Source organism: Equus quagga, chromosome 18, assembly GCF_021613505.1.
Source record: "Equus quagga isolate Etosha38 chromosome 18, UCLA_HA_Equagga_1.0, whole genome shotgun sequence".
NCBI lineage: Eukaryota > Metazoa > Chordata > Mammalia > Perissodactyla > Equidae > Equus > Equus quagga.
The window spans coordinates 7,920,380-7,944,090 of record NC_060284.1 but is presented as its reverse complement, the minus strand read 5'-3'; the positions used below and the strand labels follow the sequence as shown (position 1 = coordinate 7,944,090).

The window sequence follows — 23,711 nt, the reverse complement described above, 5'->3', positions numbered from 1 at the left end:
CCATATGTTGGCACAAGTGGATCCCACCAGGGAAAGGACTGATTGTCTAATGAGTTGGCATCACTGAATCGTTGGTTTCTTAGAAGTTCTTCCTCTGAATCCCTTTAAAAGTATTCAGGCTGCCGCATTTCCAAGTTCATTTGAAAGCTGTTTCAAAGAACTAATAATTTTGTGCACATTATAACAAAATGTTTTAAAATTCTTTAGTTTAATACATGTTAATAATTATCTTTAGTTAGAAAAGAGCCAGCTCAAAAATAATAGAGTAAAAAATAGTTTTATATATCCATTTGGTAAAATTGTAAGCTTCTAATTATGACATTCATTTACTTTTTCCTTCCTTCTTTCCTCCCTTCCTCCCTGGCTCCCTCTCTCTCTCCCTTTCTTCCTTCTTTCCTTTCTTTCTTCCTTCCTTCCTCTCTTCCCTCTCTCCTTCCTTTCTTCCTTTCTCCTTCACTTCCTCCCTCACTGCTCATATTCAGGGAGGACCTCCTGAGCATCTGTTCAGTGACAGAGACAGTGCCAAGACCCAAAGGTGAGCACAAAGTTTCCTCTTCCTCAAGTCCACAGTCAACTAGTGGTTATAAATACAGAAAAAAATAAAACGCAATGAACAAATACTAAATAAATGCTATAAAAGAGAGAGGGCTTTGCTTTGCAAAGTGCTTTTTACTCCAAAAGGAACATTCCTAGACCTTGCCCTTAACCTAGATTATTTGGATGTGTGGATTTGCGTGCCTTTCAAACTATTCTATGCTGTTCCCTCACACTAACATCCACCCCTTAAGTGTTCATAAGCCAGGAAGTGACTGACTCAGATTTTTGTTTTTGGGAAACAACTGGCACCTGTGATCAGAAGCCTGCAGGTGGGCAATTAGAAAGCATCTAGGTGAAAAATAATGAGAGTCTTAGTTAAAGCAGGGAGGGTGTCAGGAAGGGTGAGGAGGGAGACGCTGGGAGGAGAAATCACTAAGATGATGCCGGTAGTATATGGGTGGAACGAAGGGAGGATGTCGTGGCCCAACAATACTTTAAGGTCTCCAGTAGTAGTGGAGCTGTGGGCTGGTGGGGAAGGTGTGGGGCTGGACAAGCGCAAGGAGCATCAAATAAGATTGCAGCTGTAGGAAAAGGAAACACTTATAATCCCTTCCAGTGCATTCTAGCAAGATTGAATGTGCTGCAGCGAAGAGCTCCTTTCTTCCTCGCAGAAAGATGGCAACTACAATAAATACCCACGCGTTTTATCCTAGAAAACAATAAATATCACTGCTGTTGTTTTTAAAATACAGATCTTTTCAGCAACAATTTGTACAAAGCCGTTGTTGAATCATTTCTCCCTTTGCAGCAGAAAAGTTATTTTAGCATTTGTCATCGTCTTAGAAGGAAGGGAATTTATCTGTTTTATTGGAGTAACAGCTGTCAGTTTGAATATACAAGGCATAGCACCTTGCCATACCCATTTTACTTGATAACATTTGCATTTAAAAAATGTAAGTGAAAATGATCTTTAACTTATATATCCATGATTACTTTACTTGATGGTAGCAAGCTAATAACACAAAGAAAGAAAGAGGAAAAAGTGAAATCTGAACATAAAAGCACCACTTTAAATGTCCTTAATTTTGACCTAGCTTAACTGTTGTTAGGCATTTAGGGCAAATTCCTGAAATCTCTATAATACTTAAGACAAGTAATGTGTGCGTGTGTGTGTGTGTGTGTGCGCACAGGTGTGCCTTGGGGATTTTCTTTGTTGCTTTTTTAGTAACTACTAGTTGGTAAAAAGTTTTGGCTAATTGACATTTATAAGTGTTGGCTTTGTCTATATAGAATAACCAATATGGTGTGTGAACAATTGGATTGAATGCCGTTAATTTAGACTTTCACATTAGTATAAGCTGATATATATATATATATATACTATATATGTGTGTGTGTGTGTGTGTATATATATAAACTTAATACATATATTAAGTTTTTGCCTATCTATGCCTTGATCTAAACTTGAACTAAAAATCCAACGTGTGCCGACTAGCTCTGCCCAGGTCAGTGAACCAGAGGGCAGATGGCTCACAGTATAGCTGGAGTCGCTTTTCCACTTGTAGTCATAATAGAAAGATTATGAACTTTGGAATCAAACAGATCCAGATTTGAATTCTGGCTCCACCCTTAACTGGCCACATGCTATTGAACAAGTTCCATTCATTTTCTCTGAGGCTCAATTTACCATTTAAAAAGCCCAATTAGACTGTGTTCTAGTCTTATCTTTAACAACCCACTTCTGCCAAGCAGACTTCCCTGACCCCTCAGTAAAACAAGATTAGTTGTCTGTCGACTGTGGTTTCCTATAGTCTTGTGTACATATTTCTACAATCCACTTTGACAAAACCATACTTTAATTACTTATGCAACAAATATTTAGTGAGATTCTAACTTTGGACCAAACATTGTGTTTCCTGTTAAAACAGAGATCAAAGAGACATAGTTCCATATTCTAGTGTCTTTCTTCTTCAACCCTATTTCCCTAGAATAAAGTAGGCATTCAACACATACGTGTGGCATGAATAACTACCATAGGTTTGGTAAGTGCAGTTGCAGAGCCGGAGGCACAGAGGAGAGTTCAATAACTGGGCCAGTGAGTGAAGAACAGAGGCTGTGGGAGGAGGTGACAACTGCATAGGAGGCAGAGGAAACAGCATGAGCTCAGAGGCAAGAAAATGTCTCATGTTTGAGGAATACTTTGTGTGAGAGCAGAAGTAAGCAACTGGAGAAGTAGGCTGTAGCCAGACAACGGAAGGCCTCAAACTAGCATCACATGCTCTGTTGCATGGTCTTTTCCTGTAAGTAGAGACGAGACAGGGGACAGCCTTAACCTAAGCTGTGGCCTGGTCATATTTACATTTGGGTATATCACTGCTGGTTGTGTGAAGAATAAATTGGGGGGAAAAAAGTAGGTTTAAGACATTAACAATAAGGAAACTGTTCTGTTAGTCCACTAAGAGATGATTAGAGCCTGACAAAGTTTCTGTTCACAGGGTGGAGAGGGGGGATTAGATTTAAGAAATACTTAGCTGGTAAAATTGACAGGACTTGGCCACTGATTTGATGCAGAATGGGAGTAAGCAGGGAAAGTAAAGGATGGCAGCGTCCTGGCAGTGGGACTGAATGGATAGTCACCAACAGAGACAGAGAATATAGGACAGGAGACAGATTTCAAGGGGGAAATTAGACTTATTCGGTGTGAATATTCAAGTAAATCCAGAAGCACATATAAACCTAAAGACAGAGAGGGCTGAGCTGGCAAAATAGATGTGTCAGTCTTCAGTGCAGTAGCTGAGAACATGAGAACGGATGAATGTGATGACCTAGAGAGAATGGGAAGACCAAGAAGCTCTCCCCGCCTCTCGCCTGATCCTGATGCTCTTCGGGTACAAGTCACAAATGAAACTTTATTGCCTCGTCTAACGGATGAACAAGTTTTTGCCTTACTTGGCCTCTCTATTCCATTTGACAAGGTCATCACTCCCTCCTTAGAACTCTCCACTCTCCTGGTTTCCGTGGCTGTTCTTCTAAAGAGAATTCTGACTTCTGTCTGCTAGCTCCCCAATGCCCTGCCCTGCTGGCCTTGAGAATTCGAACTTCTCTGCAGGCCGGGGGCAGTGCTTTACTGGCAATGACAGAAACAGCCATCATTAACTTTAACGAGTAAATTCATGTGGTATATTACAAGCTTTTATGTAGTCAGTTCTTAATTATTTAGAACAAAGAAAGAGAACCTTTATTCCTATTAAAGTCCCCTGACACAGAGAAAAGAGACAATTGAGAGCCATGGGAGTTAAATTCAACATAATTAACCTTTGTTGCCACCTCAAAAAAAGAGAACAAACCTTTAAATCATCTGCTTAAAATTTAAAGAAAACAGAAAACTTAACTCTCTAGGCAATAAATACCACACACACACACACACACACACACACACACATATATACATACATGCCAGAATGAAAAATCCACAGCAAGGCCACACTGTTCCCAGGAAATCAAGAAGCAATAAAAAGGTTCTAAAGAGAGAGAATATTGGTATTTCCTCTAATCTCTGGTCAAGATTTAAATCATTTATTGCTGTTTTGGGTTCATTGCAGAAATAGCAAACCCTCCCTTTGGATAGAAATGATAAATATCTCTAGAATTTGTTAAAAGTTAATTTTTATATAAATTTTGGGAGAATAGCTATCTGCAAAAGATTTTCTCTCTTTTTATATCACTGTTAACTTAAAAGAAAACTTCCTTTCCGTAAAGTGGGACTATCATTTCTCATTTTATAGAAAAAAGTCAACCTGTTGATGTTCCCTGTGGTATTGCAGCTCGTAACAATTGCCACAGTTTGTTGAAGATTTTACATTTTGCCACGTCCATGCTCACACTTTATACATATTATGTTATTTAATCCATAATAATGAAGAAGAATTACCACACGGTCAGTAGATGACAAAAGCAAGGAGCAGGTAGAACGATTCTGCAAGGCACATGTTATCTCCTAAACAGGGGAGAGACTGAGATGGAGAACCTTCCCATATCTGCTCAAATTCAAATCTGCCTGATGCTAAAGCCCTGGTGCTTTCTGCTACCCCGGCCATTTCGTTCTGACTGCTCTTCCTCTAGTGGAATTTTGGCGCTGACCTTTGAAGTTAAATAAATACTAGCTAGTAGGCAATAAGTGTGAGCTCACATTAGTCATATCTCCTGCTTCTCTCCTTCCCCATCATTGCTCAGCACCTGAGGAACTCTTCTTTTTCCCTGAAGTCTACATGAAGGTCTCTTAAACTTCTACCACGGTACGTCTAACAACAGAATACAGCAAACGTGATTGGTTATCTTTGAAATTCAGATGAATTTGCATTTGATTCCATAAGATATTCATGTTTCTCTCTTAGACATCTTTTTAAATTAATTGCCATCCTAGGAAAATGTACCACATGTATCTTGGTTTTCTATACATCTATCCTCTAAATTTCTAGAGAAACTAGAGTGTAATTTCTCATAGAATATATTGCTCTACTCTGGAGAAATAATCCTTCATCAATTCCCCAAAAGGCTGATTTCATTCCACAAGTGAGTCCAAACTGCTGCATTGGTAGAATGCTCTCTCCAGTTTGGAACCACTTCACATACTAAGGAGGGAGTCAAGGAAATAATAACATTAAAACATGCAAGAATCAGTTAACAGCTATTATAAGAACTAGCGAAGAGAAGAGATAGCAGATACTGACTCATCTTAATCAACGTACATTTTTACTTTGGATCTCATTTAATTTGCTCACTTTATAATTTACTTGAGCATTGGAGATTTACGTTTATCATCGTGTCTTACGGGTCATTTTCCAACGGAACTACCGTAACACAGTCAGATTTGGTGAGTCGCCTCTGGTGAATCCTCTTCCAGCTCCATTTTCTCTCTCTTTTTATTTTTTTTAAATTACTTTTTATTTTTGTAGAAGCATTATATCAGTTCTTTGCCCTCACCTTTGCATCCCACAATCCCTCTTCTAGAGGCAGTTGTTTTCGGTTTTTTGAGCTATTAATTTTTTGTATTTTCTTCTTCATTTTGAGAGAATACACATGTATTTCTACTTCTTGTTTTACCAGTTGTAGATACTGCCTATTTATTTCATATTATGGCAGTTGAAAAATCAAATCACTTCTCACTACCACAGCCACTTTCTTTTTCTTCATCTTCCCAATATACTTATATCTAATTTTTTTGTTAAATCAGTAGTTAATGCTGATATTAATAATGTTTATTTGCACACTGTGTTTTTACTCCTAAGTTTTTTTCTGAAGTTGCTTCATTTTTTATTTGCTTGGTTTTCTATGTACCTATTCTTAATTTTTTCAAATGTTCAAACAGCTTTGTCCAATGACCAACAGTTATATTTCCAAATGCTAAAGCCATCAGAAAAATTGCTGGATCCACATTTTATTCTGGAGGAACTCACTCCTCCGCCTGTGCAGCCAGCTCCAGTCTGGGCAGATTGTTCTCTCAGTGTGATGCACATTTGCCTTCCCTGGATATTCACTTGATACTCCCCTATGCTACTCCTGGATTCTATACCTTCTTGTCTTTGGTTTACTCCCACATCCTCTAGTAGAAACCTGGGAGTCACCTGTGACTCATTTTGCTCCTTCCCCCAAAATCAAGATATCAAACATATGACCAAATCCAGCAAATTTTGCCTCCCCAAAGCCTCTCCAATCTGTGCCCTTTGTTCCATCCTCAGGGTCACTACCCTGGGCCAGGCCATCATCACCTCTCACAGATTTCTACAAGCATTACCTAACTGGTGTCCTTGTCTTTGGGTTTACTCTTTCATGTCTATTCTTAGTGCAGCTAAAACTATCTTCCTAAAATACGTATCTGATCTTGCTGCTACTGGATAAACCCTTAAGCAAATTTCCATAGATTATAGATAAAATTCAAATTCCCTATCTTAGCATAGAAGGCTTTTATATTTTCTCCAGCTGCCTTTCTCCCATTGTCTCTCTTGCAGTATGTATTTAAGCAATATTTAACTTCTTTCAGTTTCTGCAATATGCCTCATTTGCGCTTTCTCTGGAAACACTGCTCGCTCCTCTTCTAGTGAACTCTTACTCGTCCTTAAGTCTTAGTTGCAAGGGCATTCCTCAGAAAGGATGCTCCAGTGAATGTTTCCAAAACGCTGAGTGCTTCCCCACCCATCATAATAGACAACATACTTGACACAATTCTTATTTAAATGTCTGTCTTTCCTTCTAAGGAGTATTAAGTCTGTTCAATTGCTATTTTCCCAGAGACTAGTAAAGTATCTAGCCTATAGTAGATACTCAATTAGTTTTTCCTGAAAAAATTAATGAATATTCATATTAGCTTGCAAATTCAATTTACTCAGGAGCTAAACAGGTATCTTCAATGGTAGGGGACAGCCTGGGTGGGATCTGTTCCATCAAAACAGTCCAGTGATGTTCAGGTTTCTTTTTTTTTTTTTTTTTAAGATTTTATTTTTTCCTTTTTCTCCCCAAAGCCCCCCAGTACATAGTTGTATATTTCTCATTGTGGGTTCTTCTAGTTGCGGCATGTGGGACGCTGCCTCAGCGTGGTCTGATGAGCAGTGCCATGTCTGCGCCCAGGATTCGAACCAACGAAACACTGGGCCGCCTGCAGCGGAGCGCGCGAACTTAACCACTCGGCCACGGGGCCAGCCCCCAGGTTTCTTTTTTTTTTGGAGAGAGAGGCCAGATATCTGGACTTTCATGTAAAATCTGATTATTTTATAAGTTGGCTACTAATTCATTAAAAAAAAATAGGCAGACCACACAAAACACGAGCTTGTTTCCAATCTCCGGATGAAAGACAGAATTGTATGGCGTGTCCTGATGTGAGGAGGCTCAGTTTCAGATCTCTCACTATCTTTTGGTGTCTTTATAAGGATGCTTGACTGATATCTCATATTTTGCATCTAAAACAGAATTCATCATGTTTCTGTACACACTAGGCCCTTCCAATATATATATATTTTTAAATTTTTTTTAAAGTTTTTTCCTTTTTCTCCCCAAAGTCCCCTGGTACATAGTTGTATATTCTTAGTTGTGGGTCCTTTTAGTTGTGGCATGTGGGACGCCACCTCAGCGTGGCTTGATGATGGGTACCATGTCTGTGCCCAGGATTCGAACCGACGAACACTGGGCTGCCTGCAGCAGAGCACACGAACTTAACCACTCAGCCAAGGGGCCGGCCCCCCAATATATTTTTAATAGTATCATTTCCCAGTTCTCTAGGATGAAAATCTTATCATCCTTGATTCCTCCTTCTTGTTCATCCTCAAGTCTAGTCAAATGTTAAATTCTAGAAGGTCTTCCCTCAGATTAGTAAAGTGAAAAGAACAGGGGATTTGGAGTAATGTAGACCTAAACTGCCATTTTAATTGTGCCATTTTCTAGCTGTATAACGTTTAGCAAATTCTTTAACTTTACTGTGCTTCAGTGTCCTTGTACTTAAAACCAGGATAACAAAACCTATTTGTCAGAGTTATTCTGGGGACAAAGGAGCTACTGCGTATGAAGTGCCTACCACACAGTAGGTGCTCAATAAATATTTGTTGCATTTACTGCCTTCTCCCCTTAGCTCTTTCACCTGTCTTCTTCTTCTCAGTTTCTGCTGCTAACACTGGTCAGGCATGTAAGCTAATAAGACTTTAGACGACCTTGGGTCTGGCATCTATTTCTTGATGACCCATCACTTCAAGAAGAAACTTTACAAAATATAGCTAATTTATACATTTAAGGCCAATTCCTTTTGTAAATTATATCCTTCTGTAACTCTAAGCTCCGTGCACCCTTCTTCCACCCTCTCAGCTCATTGAGAGATTGCCACTTCCTACCCTTACAGCTCACCAATGCCAGCATTCCTTTAACACATTGTGACCACTATCATTTGAACCAAATTTCAACATCCATCACGTTCCTCAAGTCTTACTAACCATCATCATCTGTACCCATATTTTCTTCCTTCTCTCTTATTAGAATGGATGAAGTATGCTGTTCCTCTCAAAGGTGACCCCTTCACACACTCTGTGGATCCCATGAACATTTGCCTTCAGGACTTTGCTCCTAAGATTATCCCATCGATTTCATTCTTTAGTCTCTCCTCCTTCCTTCTAATTTATTCTCATTATTGTGCAAATGTACTTTAATGCCATTGATAATAAAAAACAAATTAAAAAAACCCTTATCTTGACTTCAAACTTCTGTCTAGCTTGTCTCATTTTGCTGCTTTCCCTCACAGCAAAACCTCTGAAGAGAGCTGTATATATCTGCCTCTGTCTCTTCAATCCACTTCACTGAGTCTTCCCTCTACCACTCTTATCAAAGTCACCAATTATTTCCATGCTAGCAAATACAATGGTCTCTCCTTTGTCATCGAAGTCAACCTCTTACTTTACCATTCTCTCTTCTTAAAACACCTTCTGTTCTTTTCTTAGCGTCCATGACAACACATGGTTTCTTCCTATATCCATCGCAACTCTTTTTTTCCTTGTTGTCTTCTTTTCTCAATAGCAATTCTTTCTAAACCTCTTTTCAACCTCTTTTCTGTTGCTAATCTCTTATATTCCAAATCCATTCCATTAGCAAATCCTATGAACTTTATCTAAAACACATAGTCTGCCATGCTTCCTTTCTTCACTAATATCAATCTAGTTGAAGCCACCAACCTTTCACCTGAAAAACTACTGCAGCCTCTAATCTCCTTGCCTCCATTCCTGACTTGTCACAATGTACTCCCACACTGCAGCCAGAGTGTTATTTAAAAAAACATAGGTTATTTCATATCACCTATTTCCTTAAAATCCTTCAGTGGCCCCTCGTCTCACTTAGAATAAAATATTAAGGCCTTCCCTGGCTTACTCGAACTTCCTGGTTTAGCCTCACTATCTACCTACATTTCCTATTGCATCTTTTACACCCCTCACCCCCCATTACACGCCTGCTTTCTTTCTGTTCTTCGAATGCACCATACTCATTCTTCCCCCAAAGGTTTCCCTCTGTCTGGACTGCTCTTTCTCAAATCTGCATGGTTGACTCCTCCTTGTCAAACCAAACTCAGCAAAAAAGGTCACTCCTTAGAGAAGCATTTACTGTCCTCTCAGCCTAAAGTAGTTTCCCAGCTGTTCCCCTGCCGTATTTTCATCATGGCACTTGTCATTACCTAAGGTTTTCTTTTAAAAATTATTTAAATTCTCTTTTTGCAGCAATGTAGATTTTGCGAGGATAGGAACTTGTTGGTCTTGCTCAATAATGTACCTCCAGCTCCTAGAACAGTTGTCTGCACATAACTGTTACTCAGGAAATGTTTGCTGAATGAATGCACAAATCAATGGATATATTTTACCTAGAATTTGTTTTTTGATATCATTTCCCAAAAGTTGGCAGAAAAATCACCAAATAGGTTTTCAAAAATCTCACTGAAATGATCTCAATGAGATTTGATATTCGAGTACATGTTAGCAATAAACAGTGGGATGAGTAAGTCGTCGATTGGAAGATAAAACAGATCACAAAACGACTGGGGTACTACAGAAGTCCCAGTTGATCACCGACACACAAAATCAAGAGTTGTTGACGGTAGAAACTTTTGAAACAATAAGGCATTTTAAATAAAAATAGAAATCTGAGTAACAAAAAATTACCTAAATTTTCCACATATAAACTATGTTTTTTTCAAATTTATCCTTCATCTCACTTTCCCTTGGGCCCCCAGAGAGTCTACCTACATTATTTATCAATTGAAAAAAATAACTACACGTTTGAATGCCAAAATAATTGCAATAAAAGAACAGATTTGGAGAAAGATGCTTCAGGCAAGACATTAAAGGGAATCAAATTTTGATTATTTATGCATCACCCATGTGCCAACTTTATTCTGGCCATGGTTTTATTATATTCAGATAAATTCTATACCTTTGGCACTGCAGGACAAAATAATGCACCCTGAATATCTTTGAGGGAGTAAGAGAGTTGAAAAAGGTCATTTTTTTCACCTTTATTTAAACCCAGGATCTTAGGAGAGACCTCTATAGATAGATATATGTGGGGCTCCTTATGTAAAATGCCAAGGTTATGGGCAATTGCATTTTTGCAGAACAAACACTTCAGGAATAATCTGTTATTGTGAAATTTAAAAAATAAGGCAACGTTATTAAACAAGTGGTACTTTCTGTGTTCTACATTTGCAAATTTAGGCCATGTTTAATCTAGAGCAGAGCTTTCCATATTTCTTAATCATGACAATTGTTTAATCAGCAACTATAGTGATACAAGAAAGATTCTTTTTGAGTAGAAGAAAAAATAATCAAAGATCACTCAAGTTTTGATACACTAAAATCACAATCATGAATGAGCATTTCAGAATTTGTCATCTTAAAATATTTCTCCTATGGCTCCTTTGATCTCATTAGACCTCTCACAAAATAAGCAAGTGTCCTTGATTTCAAACAAACTTTGTTTAAAGGTCGAAGGAAAACATGGCCTCAGGCTTCTAAATCCTAAGTAGCAAATATCAGTGAATAAAAAAAAATCAATACAATTTAAGATATATGAAATGTGGAATATCGGAGGGCACTGTTTTCTTTTTTGCTTGTCCAGCACCCATTCTCCTTTTCCCATTTGTATCTTGACCTTGCTTTTACAGGCATACCTCATTGTATATCATCTGAGGAGTCAAATGGAATCTGGATCTTGAGCAGCATCATGATTACCTGGGGGTGTCTGGACATTGCACCCCTCACAAGGGCAGCAGTGTGTGGCCCATACTGTCACCGTGCTGTGAATTCTGTGCAGCAATCCAGAGCTCTCTTGTTTCCTACCCTTTTCCCATTGAAAGTTCTTCAGGTTCCTATTAATTTTATGAACCACAGATATATTTCTAATACATGTTTTTCTTTACCTAAAATGGTCAGTTGGTCTTTGTGGCCTACAATAAAAAAAATTGACACAATGGTAAATCCATATTAAATAGTAACTCTCTAGCCATTTGTTTACCACTTAAATTCTTTTCGTTATTGTAGTGCTGTATTTGTCTAAATTTATATTAATGAAGCAAATAAACTTTATTAAACATATGCCCTTTCTCATAAAAATAAACCATTTCTGGCTGGCCCTGTGTCACAGTGGTTGGGTTCATGCTCTGCTTCACTGGCCCAGGGTTTGCGGGTTCGGATCCCGGGCACGGACCTAGCATGGCTTATCAAGCTACTCTGTGGCGGCATCCCGCATAAAGTAAATGAAGATTGGCACAGATGTTAGCTCAGCGACAATCTTCCTCACACACACAAAATAAATAAACCATTTCTCTTAACTCAGGAGTTTATATCATTTTGCTGTTTTCATAGTGCTTTCATATGCTTTATATTTTTGATTCTCATTGCAATCTGAAGAGATGTTGAGGAACATATTTATTAGAATCTGCTACAGATGAAGAAGCTAAGGTTCCAAGGGGTTAAATAATATGTCTGAAGTCACATGATTAATTAGCGTCATAACTCGTGTTAAACCAAGGTCCTTTCTCTCCATAACTCTTTACATTGTACTGTAGTAGTTCTGTGATAATAGCCAGTAACTACAATCACTACTCTCAGAACGCTTCCTTTTGTTACCACTTTTCTCTATTTAAAAAGAATCTCAAAGCCATGCTGTGGTGGCATCCCATATAAAAAACAGAGGAAGATGGGCACAGATGTTAGCTCAGGGCCAGTCTTCCTCATAAAAAAATAAAAAATAAAAAAATAAAAAGAATCTCGAATGAGGGAATCAGAAAAGATTAAGTTTGACAGGAACGTTAGAGAACTTATTTTCCCCTCCATCCCCATAGATGTAAAAGTATGTTCCTTGATACCGCTCCTTGACTGTTTCTAGAGTCAGAGAGCATATTCCTTAATCTGAGAAAATATTATGTGCCAGCTCTAATTTATATGGATAAAGTCTCAGAGTTTGAGAGCAAGGAAAAAGTGCAGAGTGCACTGTATCAGGTAGTGGATTATGGAGGAGCCACAAAACTCATCTGATTCTATATGTCTTATGCAGATGTATTCCAACTTTTCCTGTCCTTCCTCACCTCTGGCCACTGTCAAAGGTCTTACTCTTTGTAAAATAATAGACCCCATATCAGAGGGTGCTATTGATGTTGATGTTTTACAGCAATGATAAAGCGTTAAGGAAATACCTTAAAACTGGTTAACATAACTAAATGGCACTAGAAATCTTCTAGAGATATAACTAAGCCTAAAATATTGCTGGGGGGAGTAAGTGGCAGAGGTGGTGCGTGTTGTTATTTTGTATAAGATAGTGGGATAAAGCTTGTCTGGTAAGGTGATGTTTGAGCAGAGACATGAAGGAAATGAGGGAGCAGGCCATGTGGGAGAGCAACACTGACAGAGCAAGAGCAGGGGCCAGGCCTCTGAGCAGAGAGCGTGCTTGGCTCGCATGTGCAGGCTCAGTGCGAACAGGTCCAACACGGCTGTCATAGTCCATTTGCTGGTCATTAACTTGGAGCTCTATTTTACCTGCTGGCTGCTGGCACGATTCAGGTGCATTTTTGCTGCTCATTTATTTTCTGAAGAGTCAATGAGGATTTCTGCTATTTCATGGGCCAGTGACTGGAGCCAGGCCATGATAAAATTTTTGCCGGTCTAAAACATCCCTCTTTGATAAATTCCTGACTGCTCCATATTGGATGATCAATGTTTCAGCTCTACAGCCCTGCATGAGTGGCCAACATGGAGGCGCGACCACCATGCCACTGTTTTCTGAAGCCCTTGTCTCACACCTGGCTTCCCTTGGTCTGTTTTCTTCCCAGAAGAAGTGACTATAGATATGGAGGCTATTTTTTCTGTCATCTCTCAATTTACCAACAATATTCTACCCTGGATGTAATTTTGTTGAGAATTCACTTTCGTTTTTACTGTATACCCTTGCGAAATTTCAACAATTGCTTAATTAAAAACAGAATACTGGAGGAAGTTGGGTACTGGAGCTCAGTTTCATGTGTACTATGGACTTCAAAGCCCCAAACTGATGGATTTGTGTTGAGAAAACAATTACACAATCTGTTATAGAAGAGAAACATTTGATAGTAATTTGTTTTCATTTCAAAAAGTGTTATATCCTATGTTTAAAACGTGGCTTATGGTATAGTCATACAAAGGAATATTATTTTGGCAATGATAAAGGATGATATACTAATACGCGCTATCACATGGCTACACCCTGAAAATATCATGCTTAGTGAAATAAGCCAGTCACAAAAGGCCCTATGTTTTACACTTCCACTTATATGAAATGTCCAGAAGAGGCAAATTCATGGAGAAAGATGCTGCCAGAGGTGAGGGGAAGCAGAGAACCTGGACTGGCTGCTATAGGTGTAGTGTGTTTTTTTAGGGAGTGATTAAAATTTTCTGGAATCAGACAGTGGTGTAATTCTGCGAATATAATAAAAGCACTGAATTGTACACTTTGTGAGGGTGAATTTGATGGTCAGTGAACTTAATAAATCTACTATTTAAAACAAAAAGAGTATAGGTTTACTGCCTATCTTTTCTTGTGAGGGAAGACCATTTATTCTGTGTTTATGAGTGTGTTCCACAATTGGCTGTTAAAGTATTCTTTGTACAATAAAATAACAAAAATCTTATATGACACTTTTTAAACGTTTATTTAGGGAAAAGAAGAGAATTTCAGTTCCCACATTTTGCTGGATTTTGAAATCCAGAAGTGTGGGAACTACTAATCTGGGTCATACTGAGGCAAAATCAGAGCCCAAATGGAGACATCATCAATATGCCTCCAGAAAGTGAACAAGTTTTAAGAATATATCGCTTAATATTCAAATTCAAATTATTTAATATTCAAATTCAAATTACTTAATATTCAGATTACTATTTGCTTCTATGGTTTTCCTGCTATTTAAAAATATCCCTACAACTTCCCTACATCTCACTCATTTTGTGTCCCTCTGAGTGTTTTATGGCACTCTGATATGAAGCTAGAACCTCCCCTTTCTTATATATACATCAGTTCCTTTAAAGTCTCTACAAGGGAAATGCTCATGGCCTTAAATCTCAAACACCTTGGAAGATTGGAAATATCCAGAATTACCTTTGAAAGTGCTACACAGTAAGGGTTATATCCTTTTCTCCTGCTCATTATGAGCAAACAGATTTGTCTAAGCTATAGAACCTAGATCAAAATCAGCTGAGACGTCATACTTCTCTCACTCATGGAGTCTTTTAGCTTCATGAGCACAGTGAGACTTCCCAGTTTTACCCCTGTACTCAAAGCTGCCTTGCCTGCCAGGGGAAACACAAGTAACGTCTAAGCAAGTTCTTGTGATGAGTTTGTACTATCATTTTTCTTTTTAAAGTTAAATATTTGTTTCTCAGAATTTTCTTTTTCCTTTTTCTCTAAGACATAGTATCCTGTGTCTGGGTTCTATTCTCACTTCTAGGAGGGTGACTCAAATCCATCTCCAACTCTGACCTCTCTCCTGAGTTCCATTATATCTCATTTATTCCTCTGTTTGAAACTTCCATTTGGATAAATATTTTTATTTGATACATCAATGTCTAAAACCAAGCTAATAACTAGAATGCATCCAGAGGAAAGTAACCAAAATGGTGAAGCATCTAGAAATTATGTACTTGAAAAATGGTCAAAGAAACTTAGAAACTTGTCTTGGAAAAAAGAATTCCAAGGCAAAGTATATGAACTCCTTTAAAATCTTTCAAGGATCAAGGCATTAATGCCAGAAGCATAGTGCCTTGCCCAGAGAAGGCATGCCTTAATAATCTTTGTATCACCCTTAATGTCTAGCCAAGTTTTGGATGGCTAGCTAGGTGGATGGATATAGGCAAACTTCATCAACATATTGCAGAACTTTCTAATAACCAGAACTTTCCAATAATATAGTGGCCTGCTTTTTAAATTAGTGATTTCTTCCATTAATATAAATGTTCATCAAGAGGTCAGATAACTGTTGCAAGAGAAATAATAAGCAGACACTTCTGTATTGGGTGAAAAGTTGAAGTAGTTGTTAGCTACGGGTTCCTGCAGAGCAATGGTCCCTGACAACACTCATGGGACACAAAGAAAAACTCCTGTTCACTTATGCACTGAGCTTTTGACTTGTTATTGTAGCATAACCTATTCTATCCTAACTAATAAATAGTCTTTGGTAATAATTTTGTACAGGAATCTAACATCCCATGTGGATTATATGAGACTTATATGAGAAAAAGTTAACTTTTCCAGCCGAGAATTGTTTATTTAGTAATGACTGAAGGCTAAATAAAATCATCTTCAAGGTTTCACCTATTCAAAAATGATACAACACTGGGCTTCTCCGAGTCAAGGAAATTCTCTGGGGAAGCAGTGGTATTATCACAAATGTGCTGGTGTAGTTGTTCGGGTCAAAACTTATCATCAATTCTGGGCAGGGGATTATTTTCCTAGAACCTGTCTTCGAAGATTTCAGCTAGAGATGACGTCATGCCACAACGTTTTTTTTTCGAGAGTCAATACCCAGAACTATCTTGAGATGTTATAAAATCTTAATTTTGTTTTACTCAAGGTAATTAAACATGGAAATTTTCCTTTATCTGTGATTGGAGAATGATGAATACCAATTACTGAATATTTTCCTATTCCAGGTATTCCACATGCATGATCTCACACAATACTCTGTGTACTTTATCTATCTATCCATCTATCTATCATCTATCTAACTACAGGAAAGGTACTATAATTTTCCCGGTTTCGTTAATGAAGTAACTGAGGCTTCTTGAAAATAAAATACCTTCTCAACCAAAGAGCAGGGCTAGGATCTAATCTCCAGTTTGTCTGGATCGAAAGCTCAGGTTCTTAACCCATAATATATTGCTGGAGTAGGTTGTCAACTTTTCAGTGAAGAAAACTCTGTAAGTATGGTGTTTCAGATTTAGACTCATCCTCTTTTTACATATGGTTAGATTGACCTCATCTACCAAATTCACTCTTCATGTCTTTCAATTTTTGTCACACCTTAGCTTGTCCAAAATTATTTCTATTCTCTTTTTTTAAAGTTCCTCTTCATTTTCAAGAAGTTTCTCTGCAATTTTTATCTTTACTGATTTCTTTTCACATTTGCCTTCCCACACTATTTCATATATAATATACACCTATTATGGTCTATTACTCCATCTATAATTTTAAATTCCCAACTCTAAATAGCAAGAAAAACAGTGCTAAATTATAGCTGTGTGGGTTTCCATTACTGTGTAAAAAGCATGTCATTCTGTATTTTTACCTTTCACTACAGAAAATTAAGCAACACAGATTCAACTATTCTTAATCAAAAAACTTCCTGTTCTTTCATATCTATTGTTGCATCTTTTCTGACACACTCTTGACATATCTTTTCCTAATGCCATTAATCTTGACTCTGTTCTCTGTTGTATAACATCTTATAGTAGAGAATCACAGCCAGATAGAATATTCTCAGTATAAAATATCAGAAAGAAAAAAATAAAACATTTATAAAAGGTAATTCTTGCCCTACAAGAACATAAATGGCTATCTCATTACTCAACAAATCTGAAATCACAGTAGTAACAAGGCCAGAGGGATACAAAGAAAACAAGAAAATAAGATGGCAGACAAAAAATACATTACTTAATCACCAAAGGCTTAATACTTTGCCTACAAGTCCTTAAAAATTTTATATATTGTCTTTGATTAAGAGCAAACCTTCCTCATAAATGCTGATTTTTTTAACATTTGGTTAGTAGACTATGTTTTGGGAATCTCCCCAACAGTCCTTGCACCCCTTCCCCTCTCTTGCTGCCAGCAGTCACAACTCCACAGAGGTGGCTCATCATTGTTTAATCCAATCAAAATGATCTTATTTTTCTTGCCATAGTGGATCCCATAGCAAAGGGATTGGATCAGCAATGAACATGTGATATAATTAAGGCCAATGAGACGTAAGGACAAGTTAGTGGAGGAATTCTGGGGGCAAAATTTTCTTGTCCTTTCCAGAAAGAGTTTTCAGGAGCCAGATATTTCACTTTTTGGATGCTGTGGAAATGAACTCTGGAATTAGTCCAGTCATCCTGCCACCATGAAAGAAGGCAGCCTCTGAACAAAGTTGATCCCACACAAGGCGAAAAGAAACATACCAACTATGGAGCCTGTCCCGAGATGAGTCTTCCACTCATGTGAGCCAGTCAAGCCTATTTCTTGTTTAAGTTAGTTTGGATTGCATTTTCTATTATTTGAAACACACATAGTGAACCCTAATTAATACATCATTCCTTTTGTTTCTTAATTTCCTATTTTTCTAATAATTTACCAATGTATCTATTTACTATCATGATCAGATCTCAATGTTAGATAATTTAGATCATATTTCAATATCAGATACTTTAGAAGAAACTAACTTACAGGGCCATATTATGAAAGCAACAAAATAGAATTTGGGGACTCAGAGAAACCTTGAAAGATTATGTGAAAGATCTTCGAAATATATAAAGCCTATCAATAATAAAAGATAATAATTTCTCCTTAATTCAAATACATTGGGGAGGTATATTAAGTCTTTGGTTCACTTGCATTATTTTTATTGATTGTTAGTCCAAGCCTGCTCAAGCTCCTAATAACTTACGTGATGCCTAAGACTCTCCAATGGCATTAGCTACCTAATACATCAACTCAAGCAATGCGGCCTGACTCTCAAGAGCTTTCATAACCTGGGTCCTCCCTACTCTCCCACATATTGTTGGCACTCACCCACATGTACCTGCAGCTCCAGACTCTTCACAGCTCTGCTGCCCCTCTCCTCCCCCTCTCCGTATATACCATCTTAATTTTTCCATCTGTGTTTTTTGGTCAGCCCCTCTAAGAATGGAACTCTTCTCTATACATAAGCTGCACCACAGTACTTGGCTCTTTGGCTCTGATTGTACACTATTGTGCACTCACCTCTAATGCTTGAGTTTTCTCTGCAATTAGACTGTCAGATTCTTGAGAGCAAAGATTGGGATGTATTTCTCTTGTAACCCCCCTAAAGCCTCAAATGCTGTGTAGTAGACTACATATTAAATAAATACTGGATTGATTAATTAGCCATGTTTTTACTCTTTGTCTTAAAGAATCCATTGCATGGATCCAGAAAAAGATTTTAAATGACCAGATTGACTTAGGGTTGCCAGATTCAGTAAATTAAAATACAGGATGCCCAGTTAAATTTTAATTTCAGATAAATAATAAACTATTTTTTTAGTATAAATAAATCCAATGCAATATTTGGGGCATAATCATACTAAAAAAAAAATCTTTTTTAGTTTAAATTGCACTGGATGGCCTTTATTTTATCTGGCAATCCTAGATTGGCCTGCTCTAAAAAAAATACTCATGCTTAATTTTCTAAATTAGAGCTAAATGTCACATTTATGGATTGTTTAACTATATATAGTTTTGCTAATCAAGTCGTATGGTACATGAAGTTCTCTGCATTGTTCCACCTGGCAGTGACAACAAATAGATTCAGTGTCCATTGTAAGAAAGTCACCATGAATGCTCATGTGCAGGGCGGCAAAGATGAAGAAGATGCCATCTCTGCCCTCAAGTAGTTCATAGTCTGATGTGAGACAGCCCGTTTGAGTTCCGCCACTATGTGATATGCAATCCGGATGCTAATCCATATGGCCAAAAATTTTTTTAAGCCTGACCCAGCCCTCCTGAGTAAAGATTCAAGATGACCTTATGCAATTAGATTGTAAAAAATGAAGTATGTTGGATTTGAAGTACACATTAAATAGTTCCTAGCTTTGAGCTGTTATATAAACACCATAATTTATAATACCAAATGAAACAATTATTCATAACTTGTTTTGATCAGCACATTATCCTCAGATTTTGATAAGTTAGTTTTATTATGGAAGACTCTTTTTCTGGTTCCTGGATATTTAATATGCATTTTTTTTAGCATAACGAGGGAAAACGTATTACATGACTTTTTTTTCCCTCTGACCAACTGTGTAAATCCTTCACAGGTAAATGCCATGCCAACTACTTAATCTGAGTCACTTATTTAGGTGATCATTAGGATCCAGAGGTTTAGACTTTGAACCTCTCTGCTATGTGGGCTTGGCTTGTTTCAACTAATCTCTTATCATGCAATGTTTTCTGCAGTGGAGAACGAGGTCACAGGAGACATTTTCTTTGCATATTACAACATCATAATGGCAGTATGTGTGTGCATGTGTGTGTGCAAGGTTTGACATTAGCTAAAATTTTTAGCTACACTATATTTATTAGTTGTATATATAAACTCAGTGATATCTCTAATAATCAAAGATGCCAAATTCCAGAAACAGCATGTTTTTCATAATAGTATTAACTGTGTGTTTGTATATAAAAGTATTTCTTAGAACATATAATTCAAGGTTTCCAAACAAAGTCACCTTAACATATAACATACAAATTTTTCAGTTCTGGAATAGAGAGCACTGTATTTCTTTTTTCTTTTCTAAACATAAGCTATTGATCTGAAAGCACCAATCTGTATTTTCTTGGAGGCCATTTTAAATTAAGATAACAAGGCATAATTCAAAAAATGATGATTTCATTGGTTATTAACATATCACATGAAGTTACAAATGGAGTGGTATTAAAAGTTAATGAGAATATGGGGGCAAGTTATATCAATTTGAATGATTTGTCAATTACCCAGATAGAAGGCTATAGTTAACATGATCATTATCATGTCTTTGGAAACTATGAAATAATCATTTACAGGGCATATTTTAGGTTGTCAAGAATTACCTTGGGTAGCTCTTCAATTTGATTGGCATCTAGATAAAGCTCCTCTAATGTCCGTTCAAAGTTAAAGACCTCCTTTGGCACCTGCTGAAGGCTGCAGTGGGAGTAATCTAACACAGAGATGATTTCTTCTTCACCTCGGAAACATCGGCACGGCACCAGACGGCCGATGATTTTCCGTTTGGTGGTCATCTCCAGGCACTGCACTAGAGAAAAACAGAAAAAAAAACCACAAATCCTTAATCAACTGCCTTTGGAAGGCATTCTTGTAATATTTAAAGCTGATAAATTTAACTTTGGTTTACATTTTATAATTATATAATGCTTTAAAGCTTATAGATGACATGCACATGCATTACATCATTTAATCCTTAAACAACTCTGCAAAGTGAGATAGGTTTTATTCCCATTTAGCCAATAAAGAAATGGACTCAGAGAGGTGAAGAGACTTCCCATTTTCACTCAGTTTGGGAATGGCAAATTGGGCCATAGCACCGTCCTGCCTCAGTGCAATGCTATCACCAGGGTCACCCCCTCACTTGAAACATGGAGCTACAATACGCTTTTTAAATTTTACACAAATTACAGCGCAGAATAGAAACCTCCAGAATTTGTTGGAAGAAAAATACATTTCTCCCATTTCTGCAAAAATACTCAAGTTTCACTCATAAGGTTTATGGTGTCCTCTTTTAGACTCACAAATTTGTTCCATTAGTCAATGTATATTTATTGAATAACCACCAGGTTCCAGGCACTGATCTAGGTACTGGGAATTGAACAAAGTTCCTGTTTTCTTAAAGCTTATATCCTATTGGAGCTACAGATTAGAGTTGGATTGGTTATTTGCTTCAGGATAAGAGTCTAACCTTATCCATGCTTTGATTTTAGTGGGAGAAAACAACTTGTAATCATGGTAGAAATTCCTGTGACATTCCTGACAGATCTTTCTCTAGGTTAAACTGCCCAAACACCACGAAATCTTGCACAGACTGGTATCGTGGCACCTACAATACCTCATTAAATCTATTGTTTTTCACGTCATTCTTTTCCTAGACTGTGAGTTCTTGAGGGTAGGAACTGTGTTTTGTTCACTCTTCATTTGCCTTGGTGCTTTAGATATAGTAGGTATTCAATAACAAACGCAGAATGAACAAACAAATGCATAAATGAATGAATAAGTGAATATGTTTGGGGTTCTCTCCTCAACCACCATCAGCTACTGATAATTTCCTTGAAAAACCTCTCATTCTAACTAAAAGGTCACTATCTCTGTGAATTCCCCTGAGGAAGAATGAGTAGCGGCTTCCTCTGAGTTCTCAGCGCACTAATCCCATTGCTTCCTAATTATGCACACTATTTCCCCATGTATGAGGCGAGTTCTTTGAGGAGAGGAGCTTGTCTTCCACATCTTTGAGTTCACAGTACACAGTACAGTACAGCACTTCAACATAGAAGTAGTATTGAATGAGCGTTCATTTGAAACTTGCATTTTATTTGTTGATTTATTTTTACTTACCAACACAATTTTATTGCCAAAACAGAAAGTAGTGATAGTTTACCAAAATAATATGGCATTTTGTTTTTCAAATTGTTTAGGTTAAATCAAATTTGGAGACAAAAGAGTAGGATATGATTAAAAGATGTTGGATGTTCAGCCCAAAGCCATCCTTATTTCTCCTTTAACTCCCGAAATTTATAAAACAACATTTTGGGGACAGGTTCATAAGTCAGCACTTATAGACGGTTATTTGCACATGGTAATCTGAAGAAGGCTGACTGAAAACATTAAAAAGAGGACATTCCTTTTCCATCACTTTCTCTCTCTTGAACTCCTGCATGTCACATTTCTGGGAGCCTGAATCACGAGATTTTTGTATTTGTTATTTTACTTGGCTTGACTTGAAATCCCTCATTGCAGGTTGGCATCTTCCATGTCTCTACCTGAGGTTTAACACATGTTAGGCGGCCAGCAAAGGCATCTGGTATATATCTGGCATATATTAGGTACCTAGTAAATGTTTGTTGAGGTTATTGCAGTTGTAAAGGCAAGGATGGTGGCTTAGACTATGATAGTAGCAGCCAGGATGGAGAGAAGTGATGGATTGGCAAGATATTTAAGTAACAGAATCCAACGTGTTGGTGATGGATTAAATGAGAGGTGGAAAGGGAGGCTGTAGGGGAGAGGGAGGTGTCTCAAAAGATTCCCCAGTCTTTAATTTGAGTCACCAGTAGCCATACTGACCACCCAGCTGTGATGCCATAGATCTGACTCAAGGCATGTACCCTGTGTGCCTGTATGATGCACAGACAAGTGAGGAATCAATTGTTTATGCTTTTTGTTCCCAGAGCCTAGTACTCACCCTTTAGTGCTGAACGACGTAGCTCTTTCTTTATACTCATCTGTTGCTGCCAATTTTTTATTAGGCAATAATAAAATGCAAATTTTTTTATTATGAACCAAGAGGAAAAAGAACATCCAGGCCTGCACCTGAACCATTTGGCCAGAGTATCCACCGTCCACCAAGACTTTTGGAATTTGATTCATTTAGGACTGATTTCCCTTTTATTGACCCCAAATGTAGGCTCTCTGGTTGTCTTTTCCATCCCTTGTCTCATCCCCACAATGTGCTGAGCATTTGCCCTCACACAGCTGCCCTCTCCTCTACTCCCTCTGACCTCTGAGACTGTGCTTTACACCAGGATCAGCAACTTCATTGAGCCTCATCTTCACTGAGTGCTCCCCGGCCCTCACAGTCTCAACTGAAGCTTGGTTAACTTTCAGCCTTTGAAAGTGGAGCATGCTGATTTTCTCACACCTTAAACATTTCAGGACTGGAAAATGGAATTGTTATCGCCCTAGTTCTCTAACAGCCATTACTCTTCTCTCATCCCGTAAAACCCCTGTTCCTTTGATGCTCTCATTACCTGGCAGGAACATCTTTCTACTCTTCCTCATACCATTCATTTACCGTCTCTTAAACACTGATCTTCACCCAATGATGACTTTGGTATCTGATTCACGGACTATATTTCAATCAGAAATAATTTTCCATCATTAATTTAAAGGCGTTTTTAATTTATTATTTTCTAGCTTTTAAAATTGTTGTCAGGAAATCCAGTTCCATTATTATTCAAAATTCTGTTTCACACACACCGTTTCCTCCGCCAGAACACTGTAGAATTTTTATCTTATCTTTCATCTTTTGAAACTTCATGGCGAGGTGCTTCGATGCATTTTTTATCCACTGTACTGACTACTTTATGGGCCTCTTCACTTTGGAAGCACTTACGCTTCAATTTTGTTAAAATTTCTGTTATTATTTAATTGATGA

At 37.7% G+C, this 23,711-nt stretch overlaps 1 protein-coding gene across 1 annotated transcript in view; it reads right to left on the bottom strand.

Moving 5' to 3' along the window:
• Positions 1–23,711, bottom strand: part of LRRC7 (leucine rich repeat containing 7) — a 392,875-nt gene that overhangs the window by 279,259 nt on the left and 89,905 nt on the right. The window contains exon 2 of the mRNA XM_046645726.1: positions 20,383–20,585. Within this exon, the coding sequence (XP_046501682.1) occupies positions 20,383–20,585 (203 nt within the window). The remainder of the gene's footprint in view (positions 1–20,382; positions 20,586–23,711) is intronic.